The following is a 19,171-nucleotide window of genomic DNA, read 5'->3' as shown; positions in this document are numbered from 1 at the left end:
AAAAAAAAAAGGGAGGGGGAGAAGGAGGGGAGGAAAAAAATTTATTAAAAAAAAAAAAAAAGAGAGAGAGAGAGAAAAGAAAGGGGGAACAGAAGAATGAAAACAGACCCAAGGGGCAATAGTCCCTCGAGCCATTTCACTGCATTACAATGAATATGGACTCTATTAAGCTCCGTTCTGCCTGTTAGTGTTTCCCAGGGCAACACAGCTCCCATATGGCAAGCATGCAGCAGATTAGGGTAGGCCTCCGGGCTTCATTGAGGGCCCGAGGCTTGACTGGCAGTTGAACCCCATCCTTCCCCCCCCCTCCTCACACTTGACACTGCCTGTGTTTATCTAAAGCAAAAAGGGCCCGGGTGGGAGAAGGGGGCATTTGGGGGGTTATTGTCCCGGGCAATGGGAGAGGGCAGGGAGAGGGGTGGGGGGTGATGAGGGAGGGAGGTGGGATGGAGGAGAAAGGGGGTGGGGGGGCGCAGCCCCTCATACATATTCAGGAGGGGTCTTGAATGGGCAGAGGAGAAATAAAGCAGATGGAATTCATGTTAAAGAACAGCCACAATCGCCCTCCAAAAACAAGGAGAGAAAAGCGGGCAGCCTTAAAGGAGCGTAGGGAGCAGCGTTTATCCAATTAGCAGGGTTGTCAAATTGAATTTACTCAGAATGGAGGGGGAAGCCCGGGGTGGTGGTGGGGGGAGAGGAGGGAAATTAAGTGTCTAGGGCATGGGGGGAGCATGATATTGAAGAAAGGACGTGAGTTTTCTTTTTTTCTTATGCTTTAGCCTTGTCTTTTCAAGGACTGGAGCTGCTTTCAGGGCACACCAAGGGGCAGCAAAAGCCAGTGTGTATACTCTGTTTTAGCACAAGGCTCCTCTCCTGGTAACAGTGGAAAAAAAGACGTGTATCCTGTGAGGCAAGGCCATCCTTGCATCCGTGGCCCACCTGCACTAGAGCTGTCCCTGGCTGGCAGGTGAACCACCGTGGGACCACCGTGCCACAGGCAGTGCCCAAAGTGAGGCACGCTCGCTGTGGTGCCACCAGCACGGTGACACTGGGGAGCCCACAGCAGGTATGAGAGTGGCGTTTCGTTCTTCAAGCAGCCTCACGCTTGCTGGCTGACAAAATGCCAACATGAGGGGGTTTGCTGGGTCTCAGCAAAGTCAGCCTGATTAATGCCAGCTGGAAAGTGGCACTCAGTTCAGAGGAGCTGTTGGATGGAGAGGTGCCAGAAACTGCAGGCATTGGGTCCTCAGGGATGTGAGCAAAAGTCAGGCTATGAGAAGGCTTTGCATCCTGTTGCTAATTCAAAGCCAGCATGCCCAGTCCTCTCCCTGGTGGTTCTGCGAGCTGTTGTGGAAAGAAACTGCTCAGGGAAGTAGCTTCATCTTGAGGAAGACAAAAATGTTACAAAGATGTTGCTGGTTTGGTTTGTTGCTGGTTTGCTTTGCATGAGCAATTCTGTTCAAGGAAAAGAGATGTTTTACCTGCAATTTTAATTTATCTTTTTAAAGAGGTGTCTGTTGCTCAGGACTTGCTTGAATTAAAATTGTAATTCTTTTTTAGGGTCACCCAGTTGCAGTTTTGAGGGAAACTCACTGATCTGTGGTGGTTGTGCCATACCAGGTTTTATTCTGGATATTTTCCTTCTGACTATGAGCATGAATTTATCCCAGGCTTTCTCTATTGTGGCTTTTTGATGGACTCTCTGAGCTCACAAGCAGCCACTAAGAGAGTCTTTTTTGCCTAATCACTTTAAAAAAGGGAGGAGGGGAGCCCTTCATACAGTTAGTCAAGGGTTATGGTAAAAGAGCTAATGCACTCTGAAATCAGCAGCTCTCAGTGCTAGAGAGGGGAAAATCAGGGAAGCTTTTATCCCTATTTCCACTGTGCTGCCTCCTTGACTTCAGACATGGTGGTGTAAAATCGGGTTCTGCCTTTCTGTCCTCTCCTGATACCAGCCACTTCCCATTTGGGATCCTGCCACTCCCTATGGCACCTGCACACCCATCCCTATGCTGTGCTGTGGGAGAGGGAGCTTCTGTCCTGCACCAACCTGTCCTTTTCCCAAACCCTTTCAGAGAAAACAAGCATAACTTTAACAGTGTGAAATGAATACTTCAAAATGGGGATGTTGGGTAGAGGTGAATTCTGCCCTGTGGGATGTTACTGTTTGATGGGCTGGGGAGAAGCAGTCAGGGATGCCCAGATTGCTGTCTATATCCAGGAATCATGCAGGGACTTTGAAGCTGATCTGCTGAGGTATGTCACCCTGGACAGTATTTTTGTGGCTAGAGGATTATATAGTTGTACAGTGGGATTTTTCAGAGGGGATGGAAAATATTTGGGATCTAAGAACAGCTTGCTTGATGGGATGGAGGTTCCAGTCAGAGAGCTTTTGACTTCCAGCCCTGCCTGCCACTGCTTTACTGGATTACCAAGAGCCAGGTTGGCTTCCTCTTCTAGCCCTCAGATTCCTCAATTTGTAAAATAACAGGGTACTGTTGCTCTTTTTTCTTTCACATTTTCTTTTTCAGTGGTTTTTGTTTGGGAAAAAGTACTGTCTTGTGTTAAAAACTAATGATTACAAGTAAAATTGCCCCATACTACTGTGTAAGACATTGCTTTTTCTGAAGAGCTGAGGTCTCAATGTATGAAACAGAGAGCTGGGGGTATCACTGTCCCTACTTGACCCGCTGGAAATAGAGAGCAGCTGCAGTGAATTCTCCAGAGTCACCCAGGGTGTCCCCAGCTGGTCTCTGGACTGAAGTTGCTGCAGCCTTTCCCGCTGTATGCAGAGCAGTCCCTACCCCTTCCCACTGTTCATCCCTTGCAGGAAGAAGTTCCCAAGGTCCATCTGCCTGACACAACCCCGGACCGCTGCCATGTGCATCAGTGACTTTGCCCAGCTCCCTTTCTGCCTGCACATTCCCGCGCCTGCTGGTGGAGCCGGGATGTGTGGTGCCGGGATGCTGTCCCAGAGCTGGGCCACAGGCTGGTTCCTATTTGGGAGCCTTGTAAATTACAGGCAGTGTGGCACTAACAAGGGCTGCTTGGCTGGCCCTTGTTAAAGCAGGAGGGGGCTTGGGGCTGTGAGCTGCATTTCCTCAGTAAAACCTTCAGTTTCTAATCAGCAAACACCTCTCCTGCGGCCTGTGCTTAATTCAAATCCCTTTTTCCTTTCGAGCTTTGTCACCCCCCCGCGCAGGCGCGGGCCTTTCTTGCCTTTTATATCTTCACCTCTGGTTTTCCCTTCTTGCTCCGCTGCCTTTGCAGTGCCCTCCATCACCACAGCACAGCTGGGGCTGCAGGCAGGGGCCTCGCTGGCCTTAGGTGTGTGCTGGGAAGCTGAGCCGACAGATTTTACACCCCCACCACCCCTCCTTAACTGATTAAGCTCTCGTTAATTTTCTTCTCTTAATGGCCCCTCTTTTGATTTACTAGGCTGTCTGAAAGGGACTTAGAGCTCCACCGACAGGAAATTGTTATTTTAACCTGTCAGGAAAGAATTTAAAATAAATAAACAAATATATATTTTTTGTTTATTTGTTTTTGCTCCTTCTTGAAGCTCTTTAAATTACTTTAACTCTTTCTTTTCCTAGATAGCAATTAAGCAGGAGCTGTCAAGGCTGGTGTTGGTGGTGGCTGCAGAAGTGTTGGCAACCAGGGGCACCTGACAAGGTACCTGCCTTGGGGAGGGGAGGCAGCAGAGCAGGACCCTGTCGTGCAGCAGCCCCCAGTGCAGCCCCTGCCTGGGACCACCACCTCTAAGAAGCCAGCTGGAGTGCCTGGGGTCTGCTCTACTCCCCACCTCTGCCTCCTCTCCCACTGCAGTCCACTCTGGTGCTGCTGGCAGGGACATGAGGCAGATCGAAAGCTGCCTGATTAATAAAGTTCCTTGCTTTGCATGATTGCAGGCTGCTTAAGGGCAGCATTTTCAAAAGAGGTCAGCTCCAATTTAGGCATCGAAATAAGTTGGTTGCCTATTCAGGAGAGCTCAGCATGTCAAGAACTGAATGCTTTTGAAAATCTGGCTTCAATTGTGGAAGCTGAGAGTTTCAAAATCTGGCCCTGGATCCTAATAGTTCTTTTGGAATTGATGTTTTCATTCATTTTCCTCATTATTTTTATGCTGGCCATTTACTTTTTGTACTTCACTCAGCTGTGAAAGAAATGGCCACATGTCCCTATTTAGAGCTCATACTCTTGCCTGGAGGTTTGGGGAGGTACCATACACACACTTGTTGCAACACACCTTCTCTCCTCATTCTCTGCTCAATACTGTTCAATCTGCCCAGTGCTGTGGCCAAATTTTTTGAGCTCCCCTCTTTTTCTCCCCACCTATTGCTCTTCGTCTTTTCACAGACCTGGGGGCAGCCAGTTCAGTCATTGCATCGATGTGCCTGGGTGGTCCTAGCTCACGAAGGGTCTCATGCACAGTTCCGCGTCTTCAGCTTTGCTCTTCTGGCCAGGGGCTCTGTGCTATGCAGAGCTGCAGGGAGGTCTGGTTGGGAACGTCTTTGCCTATCCCTTCCCTCAGCTCAGGCTCCGGGGAGCAGTTCCTTTCTGTCCAACATTTTTCCATCCTGCTGCCAAGCCCATCCAGATAGGGGGAATGAGTCAGCTTTTCTCCAAAGGCTTCCAACACTGAGGAACCAGACAGTAAGTCCTACCCCAAAATGTTTCTTCTACATCAGTGAAAGACTTTCCATCTGCAGTAAACCTTAGGGTGTGAGGTGTTTTTAAGCCAGAACTACCACAAAGTCTTTTCCCGGTGAGTGTAATAAGTGAGACCTTAACTTGTACATCAGCAGTGGTGCCAACACTGCATGTTCTGGTATGGGCAGATCCAGGACACTTTTACAGCCATCATCGGTGGTGACTTCCCATGGTGGCTGTGGCATAATGAAGGGTGCTTTGGTGGCTGCCTTACGTGGAGAAATAAACTTGAGCAACTCAAATGGGTCTCCAAGTCAGTCGCTCAAGTATCTTGTACAATGCTATGTGCTAGAAATTTTGAGACTCTTCTCAGGTGAGAAGAGTGAATACCGAGAAGGATGAGGTGTGTGGGAGGGAAGTTGCTGTCTCGTCTCTTTGGCACTGGAGGATACCCAAAGGCATTTTCACATGTAACAGGGCTGTGGCCTGCAGTAGCTGGAGTATGGCCTAGCTGTTCTCTCTGGGTGCCTCCGGGATATGCCCAATGTCTGAGCTCTGTCCATGCTTCTTGGTGCCTGAAAGCCGCATTGGGCCATGCCAAGCTTGACTTAATTTATTCTGCCTCTCAGCAGGGCTTGTCATCTTGGCCTCACAGCCACTCTCCCCATGACTGTGTAACTCCTGGAAATAGCTGCCTTGTGTAGAGCCTGCTGGTCCAGCTAGTGCACCGAACTGATGCTGGCCTGCAAAGGGCCATGTAAAGATGCTCTTTGTGGCCTTTCCAAAACTCCAGCAGCATGTCGCTTTACTTGGTGTTTCTTCCTTTTGAAATCCCCAGCTCAGAAGAGGCTTTTCTTCTCTCTTCTCAGCTTTATATGAATGTCTCTTCCATGACTTCTCCTTCAAGTAGAGCTCTGGGATGTGGGGGGAAGAGAGCTTGTGATGCTGTCAGAAGGACAGCCCAATTTGCAGAGAGGCAAAACAACCTGCTGGATTCTTGCTGTCACGATGTGGACCTCAGCATGGCTGGCCTGGACATTGCCCTGCTGTGCTGCACTTTTACACCTTTGCTGTCACCAAAAGCCAAGCAAAGTCATTTGAGAGTAGCTTGTGTAGTAACCCCACATGCTGTGATTTCCTTGCTAGTAGTAATCAGCCTTGCCTTGAACAACTCATCAAGCATCTCAGGAGGAGTATGTGTCAGTCCTTAATTCAGGAGATGGGAAGCTTAATTTTGGGGGGTTATGCTTGATGGGACTTGGGCCCTCTTTTTGGCTGAGATGGGTATGGAGAGCACATGCTCAAGCAGGTGATGGCTCAACCAGTGACCATGGTGGAAGTAGGCAGAGTCAGGTGCTTCTGAGGATGGTGATTGTGGCTAATGAGCTGATTGCTGCAGGGGGAACAGGCAGTTTGGGCTGGCTGTCATGGCTGCTTTGGGTCTGTCTCGTGCTTCCCTGTAGACGTGCCACAAGAGCAATTCTGCAGTGCCCTAAGACTTGCAGGTCATCTTAGTGCTACAGCTGAAGGGAGCTCCAAATCCTATAGCTGCATTACGGTGCCAGTAGAGGGAAATCTCCTCTTGACTTCAGCCTTTTGTCCTTGATTAAAGATGAATTCAGTCTGACATTTGAGGTGTTTCTTGAGGAAGCTACTGAGGTCTTTAATCCCCTGATCTGACTTGTCTGCTTTAGTGTTTGTTCATGAGTCTTCAAAGCTGCGGCAGTGTGCAGCTCTTCACAGCAACCTGGGTTGTGAGGTGTAAGGTGGCCTTACATTTTTAGTTTTCTGGGGCTAGTTGATGCTTTCAAATATGGACCTGGTGGTTTGTGTAGACTTAAAATAGGTGGTGTGTTTCAGGCAGAACAGTTAATCTAAAGTATTTTCATAGGTTGTGTGTCTTAGTTAGAATGGACTTGTATTGCTCTTTTACTTTAGTGTTTAAAATAGAATGTATTCCAGACATAGCCGAGAAGTGGCAGCAGCACTCAGTGGATATCTTCAGTGACACTTTGTTGGAAATGTTTGTGTTTTGCTCCTGAAAATGTCCTGGTGTGCATCACTGTCATTCACTGTGCCAAGTATGAAATGGGGAGTGTGTGTCTGTGTGCATGTGTACTGAAGACGGGATGTCTTGGGAGACTCCCAACTGTGCCTGGAGGAGAGGCTGGAGAAGAGAAATGCTTGCATCAGCATCTGTAGTCTCCTCAAGTCACTGGCTCGGTGAATCTGTGGCAGTTTAGGGATGTAGGTAGAGAAGCCAGGCAGGGCTGGAAAGCAGAGGGAAGCCTGAGGGTTTCATCCATCATGTCTCTTGTCATCTGCAGGAATCCACTGCCACAGATCCCCTGCATCCCCTGAGGCAGCTTATGGGACCCTTCCCTGGGCGCCCCGGCTCACACCGCATGGGATGGCAATGACACGTGGAAGGAAGAGGCCCATGTCCCCCATCCCTTGCCTCGTGCTTGCGGCTGCCAGCTGTTTTGCCAAACTGAGTGAGTGTCTTTTCTTACCAATTCCTGTTTGTCTCAATGCTGTTTAGCATAGCCACGCCTCAAGGACACAGGCATCCTCTCTTTGCTGTTCCCTGAGCAGCCTTGACCAAAGGTCTAGGTTCAAACCCTCCTCCAGAGGAGGAGACACATTTGGAGTGGAACATTTCTCTCAGACGGTGCCAAAGAAATGAAGCTGGTGTACATCTTTAAAAATTAGGGTGAGTGTGTGAGGAGTCAAGGGGATGGTGCAACACAAGGAGAGGCTGTGGATAATGCAAAATGTACAGCACTGCAGCTTTTTCCTCTGTCCTTTCTATTGCTGAGTCTCACAGAGCTTTCGTATTCCCATTTTTTCCCCTCTGTGCAGGTGAATCTCTGCAGGTCACAGTGCATCCTGCTTCTATTGTCCAAAAACTTGGGGGCCCAGTCAGCCTGGGCTGTGTAGTGGATCCCCCCCGAGTGAACCTCACATGGAGACTGAACGGGAAGGAGCTGGCTGGATCAGACGAGGTGCTGGGTATCCACGTGGAGCGAGGGAAGCTCATCATCACGGCTCTCAACAACCGCACCGTGGGGAGATACCAGTGCATCGCTCGTGTGCCTGAAGGAGTCATTGCCAGTGTCCCTGCAGTGGTCACCTTAGCTAGTGAGTAGCTTCAGTTCTCTGACAGCCCCTGCTTGCTTGGGCCATCGCTCACACATCTTGAGAGGCTCATCCATTCTTGCTTGTTCGTGCTGGCATAAAGGGATGACTCCTTTGGTGTAGGCCCTTCTGTAGCATTTTTGATTGTGGACTGGCTGACATGGTGTGACCCAGTCTGACCCAAGCTGTCCTACTGCTGCGTGGTAGGCTGCAGACCTGTCCTGCAGGGAGAAGTTTTTGCAAGACCAGGTAATACCTGAGCCATGGGGTTTGTGTGTGTGGTTTCCTGACAGTCAGGCTGCCTCTTCTGGTTCCTGACTTAATGATGGAGTCATTATTCATGAATAGTACCTGCTGGTGCTGATGGCCCAACTGCTGCTGGGGCTGCTGCAGGACTGCTGCCAGCACAGGGTCAGTGTGTGCCTTCCTGAGACACAGCTCTGAGCAAGGGACTTCACTCCTATTCCTTTGCTTGTGAGCTCCTCGCTGCTGCCCTCTGGCATTGGGAGATGTGTGTGTGGCCAGAGGTGTCTTAGGTGGGCAATTTTTCTTACAAGCGCCTGGTTTTGGCCAGATGTTGTGTGTATTTGGCCAGAAGGTGCTGTATATGGACACATCTGAGAAAGCAGTGGAGAGCCCCACCTTCTCAGAAATCCACATGGTGTTTGGTGGAGCAAGTGTGTGCAGAGGAGGCTGCCACTGCCTTGCAGTGACAGCCCCTGAGTGTAGAAAAGGCTTCATCTTTCCCAGAAAAAGGGAGTCTGGGGCTAAGTCTTAAAAAAATGAAGAAGTGAAGATGTTTGTGCAAAGTGGGGCCTGGCTTTGCTTTAAAGCCAAGAACTATTGGCTTGTCACTGATACATTAATCAGGAGTGAAATGTTTAGGCCAAGGCCGGGTGGGAGGAGGAGGAGGCCAGGGAAAGCAAGGAGAGTTGCTGAACTCCCAGGCAGGGTGGGAGGGGGTTGTCACGGGCCTGAATCTGTCGGGGGATTTGGCTTGAGCCCCATGCTGAGATTAAGTTTCGGAGAACACATTCCAGAGCAGAAAGGGGGCTGTGTGTGCTGGTGGCCTGATAGAGAGAAGGAGAGGAGGGGAGCAGTGGATGGGATTACCAAGGGCATGGTTTGCATTTAGGAGAGTAGGGTGTGCACAGCTCCTCAGCCTGATCAGCTCCTGCTTAGCTGACCTCCTTTTCTTTTTTTACTCACACCCCAGCCCACCACCACCAGCTCTATCTCCTGGGGAAAAGATGTCTGACATATCTGCTAGACTTCAGTCTAGCATCAGTGGTGGATGGGAGACAGATCCTGAAGCACCAGAAGGCCCCACCATGTCCTTCAGAACAAATCAAAACCACTGAGTAGTGCATCAGCCCTCTCCAGGAGCCAAATCACCTTTTCCTACTGGATTGCAACTGGGGATGTGGATGAAAAAGAGAAGGACCTGGCCATTGCTGTGGTCCCTGTCGTGGCAAACACACTTCTGAGAGAAAGTCAGGAGCACCATTCAGTGGAGCTCACAAAACTGGAGCCAGAGGTTGGATGATCAAGCTACAAATCCATTGTGGAAAACCCCTGTGCTGTGCTGCATGGGTCCCTCATCCTCAGGGGTAGCTGGAGGTGGCAGAGGCTGTATCCCACACACCTGGATAGCCTCAGGTGATAGCACCCAGGCGGGGAAGATTTAGAAGTCAGTGAGTGAAGAGATGATACATCCCAGTAAAGATGTGGGAGGAAAACCTTCTGGAGGGGTTCAAATAACCAGTCTCATGTTTATGGGCTGGAGGCTGCTTGCAGCAGTGGTCTGAAAGAACAGGGAGCACCACTGGTGATGGGACTGAGTTTGAAAGCTGTGGTAGCAGCTGTGCCCTGGGCTTTCTCTCCTGCTCCAGACCTCCTCTACAGAACTTTGCTCAGAGCTGATTCAGTGGTGACCATGGTGAGAGGAAAGCCTTGGCAGGTCAGCATTGCAGTTTATATATCTCCTCCAGATAACCTTCAGGGCTGAAAGAAAACCCTCTGAAAGTCTTAGTTCCATCCAAAGATTATTTTGGGGTGGCATGGGGAAAGTGAAACTGGAATGTGTGAATTAAAGCAGTGTGGGGAAGGAGGGCAATGGAAATATTTTCAAGTCTTAGGTTGATTTTTGAAGAGGACCTGGAGTCATTGGAAGAAGTGACTTGCTGGGTTTTTGAGGAGTTGTAGGTAACATCATCTGGCCAACTTTTAGGCTATTTCTCCTCCTTTCTTTTGGTCTTCTTTGAAGGAGACACTCTGGAGTGCCCCAGGCTCTGTGTGCCTGGTCCCCTGGGGCCAGCTGTGCTTTGCTGACAGTCAGCAAGCAGACAACCATAGCTGCAGTGCTGGCAGCCACAGCGTAGCCGTGGGACTGATACCTCCTTCTCTCATCTCCAGCACAGTGATGCACAGGCCATCTCTCTTCCCCCTGACTCAGAGAGCTGGTTGAAATTTGCATTTAATTTCTCCAGCAGAGATAAAGTAGCTGTTGTATATCCAAGAGGTGGAGGGATTTGCAGAAGGGAAAGATTTCGTGAAGTGTCAAAGGGAGCAGCACTTCAGGCATTACTTGGGCACCTTTGAGTCCTGTTAGAGCTGAGCTGGTGCTCCACACAACCTTGGCAGCCCATGGCAAGTAGGTCACCTGCTGATCACTGCTGGCCTGAACGTGGTGCACAAGATCAGCCCTGCAGGCCCTAAGCACTGCAGTCTGGGACTGTATGGATAAAACAAGAATATTCCTGGTTTTCCAAGCCAGGCTTTAAGCCTTCATATGAATGACAGCTGCAAAGAAGAGAGAGACATTTTCTGTGCCTGATTCTAGGTAGCAAAGTTGCCATCCTGCCAGAAAGCCCTGCCCCAGCCCCTCTCCTGAGTAGAGGAGCTGTATGTAGAAGACATGGCTGCAGGGGGCTCTGGTGATGCCAAGTAATTCCACCAGGGATTTATACATGGTGCTGAGGGCTGGCCCTGTAACAGCCAGCAGCTTGGGAGGTCAGGAGCTCTTTGTGGAGCTTGCAGGGGTAACTGAAGTGCAGGGCTGGAGCAAAGCTGATGAGCGGAGGTAGTGGGAGCTGTGTAACTCCCAGCACTCATATGTATGCATAGAAAAAATCAGTGTAGCAAACACAGCGGCAAGCCTGACCTGGATAGACGTGATGTTTGAAAACAAAACAGAAAAATAGACGAGGAGTGCAGCAAAGAAACTCCACCCATTCCAGTGTCCCTGTGGCCCAGGGGTGTAGGATTGCAGGTACCTGTGTCCTGGGAATGCTGTAGGCAAGGGAGGCTGGTTGCCCTGGTCCCTCCATCAGTGCCACGGGTGAGGTCAGTCCTCGGCCTTATGGCAGCACGTGTAGGAAGCTGGGCCTCAGCATGTGGTGCTTGTGGGCAGTGACCCTGCACGGGGTCGGGCTGGGCATCCCCAGGAATTTGCAGCTGCTTTCTGAAGACAGCCCCATTCATTTTCCTTCACCCGGGCCTCTCCACTGATACTCCCCAGAGGCAATGGCAAGAGGGAAGGAAGGGGATGACTGCCTGTTGAAAAAGTATTTATAGAGCAGGCACAGGGACTCTGGCCCCAGGGGCAGAAGCGATGTGAGGAGGGGAGAGAAGGAAAACACAGGTGGTGTTTTGTGAGCCAGCAGAGCTGTGGCATGAGGACCATGAAATGGGGAGTGGGGCTGAGGTGTGGTGGGGGACATGTGCTGGGGGGGTGTCAGTAGGCAGGAGTCTGTGGGGCTGTGCCTGTCTCAGCAGGGTGGGAGGTGGTGGTGGTGGCAGCACCAGTGCCCAGACTCCTGCAGTGCTGGCTGGATGGGGAGTGAGAGCCATAGCCCTAGGCTGCTCTCACAGCTGAGGGGGGGAATAGTGGAAGGTGCCTGCCCCCAGGCTGGAGGACCCCATTCCTGCCTATTCCCTTTCTCAAGGCTCCCTCTCTTCCCTCTTTCACTCTTCCCTATGGCAGGGAGAACTTTTACCTTGGGGGCCATAATTTTTTTTACTATTGCTTCTTCTCCAAAGTTATTTATGGTCTCCCATTCATTTAATCGGGTCTGTCTCGCCTGCCTCGTTGCTTGGCCCCCAGCCCTGGGATTCAGCTGGTTTCCGTCCCCGGTGACAGCAGCAGGGCTGCAGGGCTGAGCCTCCCCACAGCCCAGTTCACCCCATCGTGCCTCAGAGCTGGCTGCAGATGGACACAAGCAATGGCCTTTGGTTGTACTCCCTCCTAAACAAAAAATGGGGAAAAAAGCGGGAGGTGGAGGGGAGGAAAGTACCCTCTTATCCCAGCATGGCTGGGATTGGCAGTGTTCAGTCTGTCTGTCCACAGCACCTCCCGGACAATGGCTGCTAGATGAGAACTTGCTTCACTGTGGTCAGGCGTGTCTTCTAAGGACAAGAACATGGGCTGGCACGCTGGGTGCTGCCATATGAGAAGGAAAACCCAGCCAGTGAGAGGGGATGTGGTTCCTCCTAGCTGCAGTGGTTGTTAGACTCTTGTGCAAATTGCATGTTAGATGTGGAGTCTGACTGCTGCTAGCTGGGCAGCTGAAGAGGCGAGTGCTGCATATCCCCCTGGCATGGGTCCTCTCCTCCACCCCTCCCTGCTGGAGGGGACATGCAGGGTCCCCCTGCAACTCAGGGACACCTTGTTTGAACCCCTTAGGACAAAGCTGGTTGTCCCAGCTTGGCACTGAGTCCTCTGTTTTGCTGTGCTGGGGCCAAATGCAACAGGATGTGTGCAGGGGAGCTTGTCCCCTGCACAGAGGGGGACAGGGGTGACCCTGACTACCCCCACCAGCTCTGGCTGACCCATCAGTGCTAAAGGATGGCTCTAAATGCCCATACCAGTGGTGAGCGGGGCAGTTGAGATCGCCTGTGGCCAAAATCCACTGGCAAATAAACCAGTCTTGTTCTCTGTGGGGAAGCAGGAATTTAGGAGAGTAGTTTGGCAGGAAGCTCGTACACTTGGCATATGAGAAAGTAGTTTGTCCCAGTTCTGCTATTTTTCCTCTCTCCTCTGCCAGTTTTACTCTGCTTCTCCAGAGGTACCTGGTCCTTGCTCCCCCACCCACCCCAGGATGTCCTCCCTCTGTTCTTTCCCCCTCTATCCCCAGTTTTACCCCTTGTCCCTCACTTCTGGGCTGAGGGAAGAGCTGCAGGAAGAGCTGTAGGTTCTCCTCCCTACTGTGGGGCAACAGCACCCACAGATGTGAGATGTGGGCTGAGCCACCATCTGGGGGGGCTGCATATGAGAGTTCCCCATGTCTGCCCAGCCCACAGTCATCCCAGGGCCAGCCCTGCTACAGGGTCATCATTTTCCATCTTCAAGATGGCTCTGCTATTCCAGAACCTTGGGTCTGCTCTTTTTCCAGGCTCTTGGGCCCCTTCTCTTCAGGATGTGTGTGCATGTACACGTGCTCGTGTAAGTGTGTGTGTGCAGATCCCTGCCAGCACTGCTGGAGCCTATGCCTTGGCTCCAAAATCATAATTTGGCTGTGATGAATCCAGACCACCAAGGCGCACATTAATTTTCCTGATGCTCGTTTATATTTTGTTGATCGGAGAAACATGGGCAATGCGGGCAGGCAGACACTGGGCTTTCGCCACTTCTCCACCTCTTTCCATTTCTGTGGCTCTCACTATTTTATTCCTTGATCAAATATAAAAAGCAAAGAGGAGAAAATATCCATCATCCTTCCCCTCCCCAGCAATAACTTTCATTGGAGGAGGAGCGTGAGGCACTGCCAGCTTTTCACAAGTTAAGAGTTAACTTTCATCTGGCTTTAATATCCAGTGGAAACATGGCTCCCTTCCTCAGCTTGTCTTAAAGGATTAATCACATTTCTGAAGTTCACCCCTATTCCTTCTTTTTATTATTTTTTTTAATTGAACAATGCCAAGAAATTCCAGAAGTATTAAGCATGTTCATTGCAAATCATTTTTATGACATTGCAAAACCTCCCCTTTTCTTCTCAACCTCCTCCCCTTCCCTCAGATCTGGGCCCGGGACCGCTGGCTCCCCCAGCAGCCGCCCGACAGCCCCTCCGCACTGCGCTCGGGGAGGCTTTCTCGATGCCTTGCCAAGAGAGCTGGTTTTTATTTAAACTCCATAAAGGATCTTGCTTTAATCAGAAAGTCTGCTTGAGAAATTTCATGTCACTTTTCCATGACTGTGGGTGGGAGAAGCTTGGAGCCAGAGTTGTCTTTAGCTCTTGGAGCGCTGCTGCATTTCCCAGAGAACAAACCCCACATTTTTCTGCTGGCTGGGACTGCCAAGGGAGGCTGCCTGCCGCCTGCCAGCCCTCCTGCTGCCCCCCTGCTCCCCAAACTGCCCGAGGTCACGGGTGCCACGTCCTGGGATGGGTTTCTAGGGGCGAGGGAGCTGTCGACAGCACGTGGCCATGCAGTGTCTGCAGATGCAACACACTGCCTTAGAGTGGGGCTTTGCAAAGGAAATGTGGTTTCATCCAGATTTAATGGCGTGCCATTCAGGAGATCTGTTAGTCCTGGGAAGAGGCACCAACCTGAGCCTCGATGTGACAGCCTCACTTGTCACCTGGGACAACAACCAACTGTGGGATGTGCTGTTTGCACTAGGGGTCATCTGGGCTGGTGTGCAGCATTGTAAAAATGCATGTGAGGGACTTTTTCCTGGCACAAAACCTCCTCCCTCACAACACAGGCTGTCTGAGACAAACTTCCATCTTGCAGTGCCTTGGCACTATTTGCCATCAATCCCAGAGAGAATGGAAACCAGTTTTCTCTCTGTAGAGTTTGCTGGGGTGGGGCCAGGTTGGCATGCTCCCTGCCCTGCCAGATCTGCGGGGTTTCACTGCAGTCCTCTCCTTCTGCCTTAAAAAACAGTGAAAAGAAAACGAAAAGTCAGGTATCCCTTCCTCTTCGTTCCTGTGCTTCCAGACCTGCTACCCACATCAGCCTGGCCAGAGTGGGAACTCCCATCACAGCTTGGGCAGAGGGATGTGGTGGGACAGGGTTTTCACAGCTGCTTTGGGGAAGGACCAGCTGTGCCATGTAGAGGAGGAGCTGGTTTTCCTTGCAAGTCCCTGTTCTTCTAACTGGAGCTTGGGCACATGTGAAGTGTCATGTTTAACCAACTTTCAGCTGTGAGACATTTGATTGGGAGCAAGAGTGCTGGGAGCAGAGACACTGATTTCTCAGGTGTGGTAGGAGCTCAGGGGGCATCACACACTTCCTCACACCTGGCATCTGTACACCCTTGAAGCAGCCTGGGCTCCCTGAGTTATGACTACAAAGTCAGCTTCTCAGTAGCAGCCATGTGTGAAATAGTAGGTGGCAGAAGGACTGCTTTTGGCCGCCCTTCACTGCTGCAGTAAGTTGGTTTACTTTTTGTTCTCAGGCCAGGATTTTTCACACACAGTTTCCCAGTCCTGGAGGAGGCAGTTTCTCCAGAAGCTGTGTTTTAAGTTACTCATTTTGTAGGAAAAAGGAGGAAAAACAAAAACCAAACTGTGAAATCAAGTCAGTTCCCCTAGCTGCTGGGGTCAGAGCAGTCCTCTGCTGGTACCACAATGAAACAGCCCCGAGTTCATGGGGAGAGGATGAGCTGACACTGAGATGTTTCACCAACCACTGAGATGCCTTGTCTTTTGCTCCCTTCGCAGATCTCAAAGATTTCAAGTTTGATGGCCAGCATGTGATTGAGGTGGATGAAGGGAACACTGCTGTGATTGCCTGTGACCTGCCTGAAAGTCACCCCAAGGCTCAGGTCCGCTACAGTGTGAAGCAGGAGTGGCTGGAGGCCTCCCGAGGTGCGTGCACAGGGGTCTGTCCCAACAGGTTCTGTCAGAGGACCCTCGGTTTCGCCCTTCCTTACCAGCAGTAGCTGTCTCTAACTGCTGCCTCCTTGTCCCTTTGCCACCTCTCTGAGCACAAGTCAGTTTAGGGTCCCTGGCATGGTCTCCCTGATGTCTGTGCTGCCTGGGACATCATGGCTTTTTCTTTCCCTCTCGTCCACCTTTTCTTCAGGATACTGCCTGTCTTCCAGGAGGCTGGACAGGGGCATATCTTGTGACTGTGTGGCACTTTCTCTTCTTTCACCACAGACAATTATCTTATCATGCCATCTGGGAACCTTCAGATTGTTAATGCCAGCCAGGAGGATGAGGGGACTTATAAATGTGCTGCCTACAACCCCGTGACACAGGAGGTGAAAACTTCAGTCTCCAGTGAGCGGCTCCGTGTGAGACGTAAGCCATTCTCCCTTCACTGCACATCTCCAGCACTGGGGGCACTGAGCAGTGCTGTCACAGCTGGTTTTCTGTGTGAACCATTATCAGTTGCTGAGAAAACTCCTTTCCAGCAGCAGAAGGCCCCAAGGCCTGCTCTTGGATTATGTGTATGCAGCCCTGGCATTGCCATATTTCCTTACGATTTTTTCTTGGTGGTGGATGGGAAAAGATCCTTAGCCCTTTGGCAAGGTGGCTTTGCTGTGTGCACAGAACCCTTACAGAATGTCCCTCTTGTCCTGCATTGCCATTTACCTGCCCCAGCACAGGAAAACAGTGTGCCCTACCATTAGCCCTACCTACCCACTGTACAGGGTGCTCTCCCACCAGCCGCCTTCCTTCCCACACACCTCCTTCCTCCATCTCCCCAGGCTCCACAGCGGAGGCAGCCCGGATAATCTACCCTCCTGAGGCTCAGACCATCATTGTCACCAAGGGCCAGAGCCTCATTCTGGAGTGTGTGGCCAGCGGGATCCCCCCACCGCGGGTCACCTGGGCCAAGGATGGCTCTGGAGTCTCCGCCTACAACAAGACACGCTTCCTGCTCAGCAACCTCCTGATCGACCCCACGAGCGAGGAGGACTCGGGCACCTACAGCTGCACGGCTGACAATGGCGTTGGGGAGGCCGGGGCCGCGTTCATCTTCTACAACGTGCAGGTGTTTGGTGAGTGCTGCCGGAGCCATTGTTTCAGGAAAGGCTTGGACATCTCCTCTTCTTCTAGGGGAAGATACTAGCACTGAAGCACTCTCCCCCTCCCTGGACAAACCACAATGTGATGCAAACTCCGGCTTGTGGTTCCAATTTCCAGGAACTGGGTAGTAGTTCCTCCTTCTTAGCTCCAACCATGGGCTGGAGATGATGGATCCTCCTTTCCTCTGCAGAAGCTCTTCTCCTGTCATTCGTGGCACTGCTTTTGTTCTAATACTTTCTAGTGGAAGCCTGGTTGCTTTTTAGACATATTTGACATTGGCACAAGGAAGACATTGGAGGGTCTTGGTTTTGTTCTGTTTTGTAGGGGAGCTCTTTGTGGAGCAGAAAACATAAGGGATACACCTTAGATATTTCTACCAAACATACTTCCCATTCTCACAATTTTTAGGGAGGCTAAGCCCGTGTTTCATGGACTGCATTTCATCAGGTGCCGATGTGTTGTTATGGCACAAGCACAATCTTTGCAGAGTTGCATTTCAGCTCAGAAAAATGAGACTTGTAGATACCTGATGTCATGTGAGAGGGCAGATGGCCTTGGGCTACCTCTCTTTGCGGTTTATGTGGATGCTGAAGGGGAGGGGCGTTGAAGCAGACCCTTGTGGGCCCCCACAAAGGGAGTGGGACTTTAGTGTAGGAAAGGATCCATCACTCTGCTCTCACCCCTGCCAGAGAGGAAAGTGCAAAGCCATGACCGTGCCGTGCTCCCATCCAAGCGGCGCTCAGCAGTCTGTGTTTGTCCCTCACACAGAACCCCCGGAGGTCACCATGGAGCTGTCCCAACAGATCATCCCCTGGGGCCAGAGCGCCAAGTTCACATGCAAGGTGCGAGGGAACCCGCAGCCCTCGGTGATGTGGCTGCGCAACGCGGTGCCGCTGTCGGGCAGCCACCGGCTGCGGCTGTCGCGCCGGGCGCTGCGGCTGCTCAGCGTGGGGCCCGAGGACGAGGGCATCTACCAGTGCATGGCCGAGAACGAGGTGGGCAGTGCCCAAGCCATGGTGCAGCTGAGGACAGCCCGCCCGGGTAAGCCCCTCTCTCCAAAGTCATGGCCGTTCAGTCACAGCCTAACACACAGGACAAGGGGAAGCAGGGGAAGAAAGTCCGTGTGTTGCTCCTGCTTCCTATTTAACCTATGCTGCATGTGCTGTTGTGCCTGAGGTCTGTGTCTCCCTGTGAGAGCACATGACACCAGTTTTGCTTCTAAGGGTGGGGCCATGTATGCACATTTGGGCAATCTCTACACAAGAGACATAAGACATCTGGGGGCAGTGCCTCACCCCATGGCTTAGCTCTGCCTCTGAACTTGAACTGAGCAAGAGCTTAAAAACTGAATTCACCTGGGGTAAAAGAGCTACCACCTGATTCCTTGGACTCTGTTGAACTTACACAGGATTAAGAGGGGCTTCTGAGAGACAGAGACCCCTGTGGTTTATAGCAGGGAAAGGAGGGATTGTTGTCAACACTTTTTTGAGTGGCACAGCAGGCAGCACTGCACAAGGGGTTCACAGCTCTACCTTAACCACAGACTGGAATGGGCACTTTACCCTGCTGTGACACCTTGTTTTCCAGGAGCTCCACTCAACCCCGGGCGAGATGCCCAGCCAGACTCAGCTCAGCCTCCAACACCACCTTCCAGGGACAGCACTATAAAGCTGCGCTTGGATAAAGCTGGACTGCCAAAGCCTGTGACAACCCCTCTAGCAGCATCTCCACAGTGTGCAGCCAACAAGGAGCTGGTGACTCCAGCCGAAGCCCCCATCATCCTCAGTTCTCCACGGACATCCAAGACGGATAGCTATGACCTGGTGTGGAGACCCCGGCCTGACAGCAGAGCCCCCATCCTCTATTACGTGGTGAAGCATCGCAAGGTATCACTGTTTTACCCTGCTCCCATCTTCCCTCTGCGCCATTCCATGGTGGGCTGGTGGCCTCACCACACGTGTCACAGTGTGTTGGGGCAGGGGCACCCATCACTCACTGGTGGCACTGGTTAGTGGGACCTCCTGAGCTGCAGCCTCAGCCTGTTGAGGTGTGATGGATACAGGTGGTTTGCTGAGCTGTCCAGGAAGAGCCCAGTGGCAGTGCCTGTGTGCAGAGTATACACACTTCTCCAGTAGCTTCCAGGTCCAGTACTCAGTTGTGTGCTTGCACAGGTACGAAGCCCCGAGGGCAGGTTGCACAATGACTTGCTCTGGAATGCTTTTGTCTTGGCACATGCCACGGGGGCACCTCTGCCTTGAACAGCTTGGGCTGTAGGACACAGCCTCTCTGCTGTGTGTGCCTGCCCTGCTCAGCAGCACTGAAGTGCCCATGCTCAGTGTGTGTGAGGAGCCAGCAAAGAGTTGTCATAGCCATGCTAAATCCTCTGGGAAGGTCCTTTT

General features: G+C 51.5%; 1 protein-coding gene across 3 annotated transcripts in view; it reads left to right on the top strand.

Annotated features, from left to right (window-relative positions):
* BOC (BOC cell adhesion associated, oncogene regulated) overlaps window positions 1–19,171 on the top strand; it is a 54,530-nt gene that overhangs the window by 24,422 nt on the left and 10,937 nt on the right. For 2 of the 3 annotated variants that reach the window (XM_015641944.3, XM_015641928.3), the window contains exons 2-8: window positions 6,981–7,148; window positions 7,516–7,794; window positions 15,456–15,602; window positions 15,897–16,040; window positions 16,451–16,744; window positions 17,541–17,813; window positions 18,360–18,658. In XM_015641944.3, the coding sequence (XP_015497430.1) occupies window positions 7,064–7,148; window positions 7,516–7,794; window positions 15,456–15,602; window positions 15,897–16,040; window positions 16,451–16,744; window positions 17,541–17,813; window positions 18,360–18,658 (1,521 nt within the window). In that variant the 5' untranslated portion in view covers window positions 6,981–7,063. Of the gene's footprint in view, window positions 1–6,980; window positions 7,149–7,225; window positions 7,367–7,515; window positions 7,795–15,455; window positions 15,603–15,896; window positions 16,041–16,450; window positions 16,745–17,540; window positions 17,814–18,359; window positions 18,659–19,171 lie in introns of those variants that run through there. The other variant, XM_015641968.3, reaches the window with a different exon arrangement.

This window comes from Parus major, chromosome 1, assembly GCF_001522545.3.
Source record: "Parus major isolate Abel chromosome 1, Parus_major1.1, whole genome shotgun sequence".
Taxonomy (NCBI): domain Eukaryota; kingdom Metazoa; phylum Chordata; class Aves; order Passeriformes; family Paridae; genus Parus; species Parus major.
The sequence above is the reverse complement of the archived record's forward strand: the minus strand, read 5'-3'. Positions and strand labels throughout refer to the sequence as shown.